The sequence below is a fragment of the Jaculus jaculus genome, chromosome 1, assembly GCF_020740685.1.
Source record: "Jaculus jaculus isolate mJacJac1 chromosome 1, mJacJac1.mat.Y.cur, whole genome shotgun sequence".
Lineage (NCBI taxonomy): Eukaryota > Metazoa > Chordata > Mammalia > Rodentia > Dipodidae > Jaculus > Jaculus jaculus.
The window spans coordinates 305,872,912-305,881,570 of NC_059102.1; the positions used below are offsets into that span (position 1 = coordinate 305,872,912).

Consider the following 8,659-nt stretch of genomic DNA (forward strand, 5'->3'; position numbering starts at 1 on the left):
GAAAAGACCATTTATTTTCTCTTTTTACCTTTAAGATCTGTAACTTGTAGAAATCTTTAGAAATTAAAATAATGAGTGTGTCCTCAAATAAATGGAAAATATTATGGTATAAATTCTGAAATAGAAAATAAATACTCCATCAGTCAGCCTGTCTTAAATAAAGTTTTACTTACTGTGTACATTTTTGTATATAGGTGTCTTAGTTCTTCCTGTAAACTGAAGGTAAGAAAGAAGAGAGAGGGTATGGTAATAATATCACCAGCATGTGCCATGAATTTCCTCCCCAGCATATGGCTCAAGTGCACTGTGGGCCATACCGAGAAAATAGAGACCATAGATGTTGCAAATCTTGCTAGACATCTTTGTTCCTCTGATTTCTGTTTCTATTCCCCCTTTTCAGTACTTTCCAGTAAACTTCTTCCCCTTGCTAAAACCTACTGGCCCAAAGTATGTTCACCCACTTGTTTGTATGAACGCTCCATGCAATCCATCCCACAGGTTGTATTCATAAGAAGTTTAGGGATATATGTAAGTGATAGCAAATACTATTTCCCTTTTATATATAAGAAAGATGACAGCTGATAGCAGAGGCTATGAACACATGCTATAGGTTTGCTGTGGTGCATTCCAGTGCCTCTTCATTATTAAAGAAAGGAAGAACTTACCTCCACATCCTCAGTGTCCTCAGAGCCAGTCCCCATTTTTTTCACACTGTCAAGATTTGGTATCGCAAATATTGTTCTAAAGCACGACTCTATTAGATTCATTTGAGATTGAAACTGAAGCAAGGGATCAACAAAGCTGATAATAAAAAGAGATCATTATTTAATTGGTTGAACATCACCGAGCTTTATTGGGTTTCTCCTAGTGATGAGACTACTAGAAAGTGAGCCCCAAGATTTGGCTTTAAATGACATGTAGGTCTTAACTATGATCTTAGCAATAATGCCTTAAGTATAAAGGAATGGACTTCATTGAAATACAATCTACAGTTGTTTAGAGATCAGAATATTATTTCCCCAGTGATAAGCTTATTTATGGACTGGTGACATTCCCAGCCAAATCTGAAAATCCACACTAAACTTTTCATAATCAAGCACATTCTTGCCACATTTTCTCCATTTATATGATAGTTTTCATATGTTAACAGTTCTGATATCTGATATGCATCTTCAAGTTGATTGCAAAAGAAATCTGACCTTCCTCAACTAGAAAGATTATCTGTGCATCCTTGTCGTAATTAAAAGCCATGTAAAAGCATAAGAAATAGTACTTGATGACATAATGTGAAGGAATTTGTGTGATTTTATGTATTTATTTTAGTTTTCACTATTACCTTTAAAAGAGAAAACATTTTAGGGACACTTACTTAGCGAAAGAGAGAGAATTGCATACCTGGAATTCATGGCCAGGATCATGGGTTGATGGCATAACAGGTATGAGAAAGCGTCCACCAGGTCGTCAGCAACATGCTCCTAAGTGTTGTGAAAACAGAAAAGAAAAACCCACGAGATCAAATGGTTAAACATCAGTGGAATTTATAACAACATCTTTATTTTACAGAGAATAAGGGAAACAAATATTATTGTAATCCCAAAAGTTCATAGACGTACTGAGAGTAGAAAAACCATAGCAATCTAGAATAATATGTTGGCCTAGAGGGTGGTCTTTGAAATCCATCCTCAGGAGTACTTTTAGACAGCATTCTTTCAGGGTTATTCTTTACCAGATGTACCTCTGTACACCCCTGCAAATGTTGATTGCAATCTACTTGGGGTGGAGTTTGCCTATAAAAATGTAAACAGAGCAATTTAAGTCAAAGCTTACTGAAGTCTACCTAAATTCACAGTACAGAATGAGGATCAAATATAACTTGGTATTTAACCATTAACAGTGATAAGTAAAGAGAACACCTCAGGAATTTATGATGCTACTTTTTTAAGGACTCAGAGAACTGAATTACTATTAACCAGAGCAATTCAGAGAAAGAAGAATAAAAATTATGAAGTATAATTTCAAACTTTATCATTAAAGTAATTAAAATAATATTAGCAGGCATAAAACAGATCCATAGACTAATAAAATGGAATTGAGAGTCCAGAAATAATCTCACCCACAGATGGCCAATTAATCATGGGTGTGGGTGCCAAAAAACTAAAATAGGGAGAGAATGATCTCTTTTGTAAGTGGTGGATATTCACATGTAAAGGTGTGAAGTTTGACGTTCATGTTATATCCAAAAATTAAATCATAATGGATTTAATACCTAAATGTAATACTACAATTATAAAAACACCCAGAAAGTGAGCAGGAAAAAGTCCCCTGAAGTCTGTCTCAATGTTGATTTTTTTCAGTGTGACATCAAATCATGAGCAACAACAGTGAAAACAAGATTTTAATAGAACTGAAATGTTTCTGCAGAGAAAAGAAGATATAAAAATCAAAAGATAATATTAAAATGGGAGAAAATACTGGTACAACTTATATCCAATAAAGCATTAACCTCCATATAAGAACTTAATTCAATATCAAAAATCAAAAATAACCACTGATAATGTCTATGTATCTGAGCTGAATTCTTTCCTTCAAAAGACAAGAAGGGAGAACACTTCACTTTCTATCAATTTTAGATACCAGAAAGTAAAGTAAATTATGCTTTAAATGTCACTTTGTAACCTAGAAGGATGGCTACCATAACCAGTGATGGCTGTTATTGAATTTGTTAAAATCATCTATCACATGAAACTTTAAAAATTCTGTAAAATTATAAAAACATATAGAATTCATCATTTATCTACCACATAAGTAAAATATCCTTAAGTTCCCAAAGTTAGGAAGTATTTAGACTACGTACTCTTGCAATAAATGGTATAGAGTAATAGGAAAGAAAATATCAGAAAGGGAACATCGTACATAAAATATATGATGACTGATAACAGATATGAATGTAAGAGAGTTAAAACCAAAAACCTGTGGAAGAAAAAAGGAAAATCTTCATAACCTTTGGATAGAAAGGTTTTTTTCTCGGTTTGATTTTTAGATGCAATACCAAATGCAAAGGCAAAACAAAAAAAGTGATGATCTAGGCTTCCTCAAAATATTTTTCCTCAAAATATTTTTTCTCTTCAAGACACATTATCAAGATAAAGAAACACCAAGCCATGTATTGTGGATTCTATACTTAGTAACAATACAATGAATAAAATATCTCTAACGAAATGTATAATGTTTGCATGAGGATAATACTTGACTGAAGATTCAATTAAGTGGAAAGAAAAAAGCATTCCTGGCAAGAAAGAAAATGGTTTTCAGAAGTAAACTACCCATAACTTAGCCTACAAATTTAGTGTTTTAATCAAAATTTCAGAAGAAATTCTGGAAGGAATTTGGTAAACATTAGCTCATTTGTAAGGGGCAAGGAATGGGTTGAAAATTTTGATACAGATACATTGTTGGCTCCAGCAGTGATATTCGTGTTTTTAGAAGCATGTCTTTGAGGAGACTTATATGGCATCATGCCTTACTTATTTAAGCACTGAAGAGTCAACATAGATCTGCAGTGACTATTGAATAGTGTGTCGACATCTTCTCTCACTTGTAGCTCTTATCCCCTCCATCCTATCCCCAGAGTTGTGACAACCATTACTGGCCCCTCATACATCCTTCCAGCAATATAATGTGCTAATGACTAGGGAGTCCCTGCTCTTAGGTGTATGTAGGAAGTGATTCTACCTTTTCCTGTAACTGCTACCACAGTGCTTTGTCCATCTTCTCTGCCAACTTGCTTACCATCTTTCTCTGCTAGATAATAGTCTTCCTTATTGATGATTCCCAGTCCAAATATTTTCAATGCTTTGGTTATTACATGTCTGTATCATCCTTATTAATTCTGGATCCTGCTTATTTAAAATCTTTACCCCCATGATTTGTTTACTTACCCTGAATACTCAGGACAAGCAAGTCTTTTGGTTTTAGGGTCAACAGGCTTTGGTGCTTATACTAGCAACTCTGCAACTAGACTGTGTGACTTTGTATCTTAGCTCTTACCCTCAAAAGCTATGTGATTGTATGCAGACCACCACTTCCCTACCTCCTTTTGGAAGTGGGATAAGAATAGTACTTATTCTATAAGGCTGCTATGAGGGTTGAATGGTTTTAAAGCACATGGAGCATGTTTACTAGTATATTACAAATGTCTTCTCCATATTAGCTGTTTTTTAAAACACCTATTTATTTATTTATGAGAGTGAAAGAGGCGGGGGGGGGAGGGAGAATGGGTATGCCAGGGCCTCCGACCACTGCAAATGAACTCCAGACGCATGCACCCCCTTGTGTATCTGGCTTATGTGGGTCCCAGAGAATTGAACCAGGATCCTTTCACTTTGCAGGCAAATGCCTTAACCACTAAGCCATCTCTCCAGCCCCCCCTCCCTCTATCATGTCTCACTGTGTCTTCTTTGAGGCTATAGCTCTGGAAATGAGGAACATATTTTTTGTCCAGGTATAGCATACTTTCTTATGTACTTTCTGTTGGTCATGACTTTTGCTCCAAGCAATTGGTGGCCACAGCATCCCTGCTGATGAGGAACCCATTTGGGGACTGTCATGTTTTAGACTTGGTTACTTCTATCAGTTGACTTTCCTATTTTTTTTTTTCACTTTTGAAACGTAGCTCCACTTGAGTGTTTCAGGGCTCCCACTCGCAAGTAACCTCCAACCATATCCTACAAGCCAGAGACCTGGTATATTTTGAAATGATTCACTTTTTTTTTTCTAAGAATATCATTCTCTTGGAGCAATACAACTGCTATGACTCAGCAAGTCCTTGTAGGTTTCGAATCTTAACAAACCTCAAAGTAACATCAGTGACTGGTCTAAGCCTACTATTTCTACAATTTCTCCTCCTCAAGTCTTCATGGAAGACACCCCCATAGTCATGGGTAGAGGCGGTGGAGTCTTGTTTAGATCACCCTTTTCCACTTCAGGCTTAAAAGTAATACTTTTCCTCCAGCTTCTGAGTGGATTGACAGCTGAGAACTTTCTTATGAGTTGTCTCCAAATCACCTCCACCAAAGAGCCTCCTCTCTTAATATCAGGCACTCTTTCTGGAGACAATTTCTACCTTATAGTTGATGTGAGGCATGAAGATTCCGTCCCTTCACCTCAAAGGTCAACTCTGAAAGTCCATCTCTGCTCCAGTGCCTCTGCAGGGCTGATGGAGAACTGATTTGCACCTTCAGAGCATGGCATCTCTGCCCTCTACTTGATTCTGATTCCCTCCACACCTCCTTTCCTAATCCTCAGCAATAGATGTTGAAAGCTCAATAGATCAGGAGATGCAAATATAAAATCAGGAAGCTGTATTGGAGGAATTATGCCTAAAATCTATAATCCCACAGTTATATGATACTGTTTCCTTTCCCCATGTGCTATTTCCTCTTCCTGGGTTGTACTGTCATCTGAGTATTCTGCCCACCCTCCAAAATTCATTTAAGTCTTCCCTAAACTGAGGTAAATTTGAATAATTTGCCCCGCATACTGTAACTTCCTTGTAACATAGAAAATTCTAAGTACTACATGACTATATGTCTTCTCCACTAGACAACAAGCAATGTGAAACCGTGTCTGAGTTTTTTTGTTTGTTTGTTTGCTTGCTTTGTTTTGTTTTTCAAGGTAGGGTCTCACTTTAGCTCAGGCTGACCTGGAATTTACTATGTAGTCTCAGGGTGGCCTTGAACTCATGGTGATCCTCCTACCTGTGCCTCCCAAGTGCTGGGATTAAAGGCATGTTCCACCACACCTGGCTCAGTGTCTGAGTTTAATTTAATTTTTTTTTTTGCTTCAAAAGGACAACAATATTTAAAATATAGCAGATGCTCTATGAATGCTTTTCAATAAATTAGTGAGTGGTGAATAAAATTTTAAACTGCATATTTTTGAGAGAGGAATATCATCAAATGTCCTTGTATGTTGGCTGACAAAATTAAACTCATTGATAAACTATTATCAATTTTAAAAAATGTTTTATTTTTATTTATTTGAGAAAGAGAGAGAGAGAGAGAGAGAGAGAGAGAGAGAGAGAGAGAGAGAGAGAGAGGGAGGGAGGGAGGGAGGGAGGGAGGGAGAGACTGGGTGCACCAGGGCCTCCAGCCACTGCAAAAGAACTCCAAAGGCATGTGTCATGTTGTGCATCTGGCTTATGTGGGTATTGGGGAATCGAGCCTTGACCCAAAGTCCTTAGGCTTCACAGACAAGCACTTATCCACTAAACCATCTCTCCAACCCCTATTATCAATTTAAAAAAAAATTATCAGTGACTTTGTCCTAGAGTCATTATGAAACTACCTATAAAATTTCTCATAACCATACTGGCCCATTCCTATTTCTCAAGTCAAAAGATGTCATTTTTCTCAAGGCAGCCCTTTCCTGTGCTATAAATTTGTGGTAAGGTTTATTAAAAGTTCAGTGCAATGTTTTAAACATCTAAATGAATCCCCACTAAGACAATGCCATGTTACACACTACAGAGAACACGAAAAATGAATTCAGCCTCTAGTGGTGGAAGGCAAGAAAGTGCTCAAAGGCATACAAGAATGGAGAATATAATTGAAAAAGGAAAGACATCAATCAGTATGGCTCTTGAAAAAGGAAATGTCACTAGAAGCTAAGAGAGAGGCCCTATGATTTAATTAGAAGGATTGCCACAGAATTTAGCAGAAGAGGTATGTGGGGGAAGAGAGTTTTAGAGACATTAGAACATGGAGGGTAGATGGGGAAAGAGTAGGAAGGATGAATGAAAATTTTCAGCCTTTTGAGTCCGTGTTGTAGGTCATTTTGAGGGTGAAAGGAGAAAAGGGTAAATAACATAATGGTGCAGAAAGATAATGAAGTAAAAAGAATTTCCTATCAAATTGCCTTTTCTCCTTTCCACTCACCTACATATTTTAAGTATTAATTGTAACATCTTGGTAAAGTGATAGTGAATCATCCTCCTGCCCAGGAGATTTAAGCTATATTAAAGTCCTTCTAGAATATTACATACCAAGTGGTGCCACTTCATAGTGGACTGCAGAGCCTGGAGACAGGTCACTAGCCAGAAAGAAAAGGAAGAGTAATTAAAGAACAATGAGCATAATCTCTTACTGTTGTCATTGGATCTGAACCTGAAACTGTAATGGCTTTTACAGTAAAGGCTCACAAGGACACACACATTCCATGGGCAGATTCATAATGAATATTTTGGAGCAATGCAAAACAAAACATAGTGAACATTATGGAAGCACATTGAATAGTGATGCACCATAACCAAGTGACATTTGTTCCAAAAATAGAGGGTATACATGAACTTGTGAGTCAGCCAACGATTCAAGTTTTAACATTAATTGTTATAAAAGACATGTCCTGTAATTTTCATTGAGGCAACTTTTTTGATAAGATCTTAACCTTTTCTAGATATCTACTCTTAATAATATAGATATGTGACAAACAGAAAAGCTAGCTCCCCATGGAGGTACCATAGAATATTATCAGAAAAGAATATAAGAATATATATATGAGTTGTTTGCTTCTGTTTTTGTATTGTGATTAGAAAATATTTTTTATATATTTACTTTTTTGTTTCTATAGAAATATCTAGTGAAATGTAAGTATTGAGAAAGTCCTATGAACATTAAAGCAAAAATATTCTTTGTTAATATTGATAGAATTTAATATATGATCCACCTCTTCCCTGGAAAGTGCACATAAATCACACACACACACACGCACACGCACACGCACATGCACACACACACCTTTATCTTGATCTATTATACCCTAAAGCCTTACTTGTTTTTGGAGTCCGGTCCATGATGATAGAAGTGAATTAAAGTCTTCTATTAATGCTGCAAGAGTATCAAGTATTAATGCACAAAATGATAACTATAGTTGCTTTTCTTTATTTTAATTGTACTATAGGATATAGATATTACATTAATTTCTTGTTGCTAGGTATATAGTTACTACAAATTAAATGCCTTAAAAAAGACACCACTTTATTATCTGAATTTATTTTCTGAAGGTTATTATCTGATTTATTTTCTGAAGGTTAGATTTTTGAGCTCAGGTTACTGATAGTCTCTACTCAGGACATTCCTCCCAGCTGAAATTAGGACTTCTGTCCTATCTGAGACTTAGAGTTTTCTTCCAAGGTCTCTTAGTGTATTGGCAGAATTCACTTACTTAACCCTTCAGGCTGAGGGCTCTATTCTCTTGATGGCTGCGGCTAGGGGCATCTTTCAGCCCTGAGAAATCATTGACAGTTCCTTGTCACAAGACCTCTTTCATGGGCCTCTACAACATCTTCTGTTTCCAATAAACTAGATCCAGAATCAAAGAGTCCATGAGAATAAGTTGGGCTCATTCAGAGTTCTCTTTAGATTAATTTAAAGACTACTTACTGATATGTAATTACACCTTTGAAATCCCCTTTGCTTGGATATGCAACACAACAATGAAAATGACTTTCCATTTATATCAGTTACTTTTTTCATTTTGACTGACCAAAACAACATAAGAAAGGAGTTTATTTTGGTTCACAGCTAAAAGGGACAGTCTACCGTGGAGAGGAAGTTATGGTAGCAGAAGCTTGAAACAATTGGTCACAGTGTGTCTGATAACA

The 8,659-nt window shown here is 36.3% G+C and overlaps 1 protein-coding gene across 1 annotated transcript in view; it reads right to left on the bottom strand.

The window, feature by feature from the left end:
• Mroh9 (maestro heat like repeat family member 9) overlaps positions 1-7,849 on the bottom strand; it is a 57,070-nt gene extending 49,221 nt beyond the window's left edge. The window contains exons 1-5 of the mRNA XM_012948866.2: positions 7,828-7,849; positions 7,043-7,089; positions 1,396-1,475; positions 666-801; positions 29-115 (exon numbers count right to left, since the gene is read on the bottom strand). Of these exons, the coding sequence (XP_012804320.2) occupies positions 29-115; positions 666-801; positions 1,396-1,475; positions 7,043-7,089; positions 7,828-7,849 (372 nt within the window). The remainder of the gene's footprint in view (positions 1-28; positions 116-665; positions 802-1,395; positions 1,476-7,042; positions 7,090-7,827) is intronic.
• Positions 7,850-8,659: the final 810 nt, after the last annotated feature.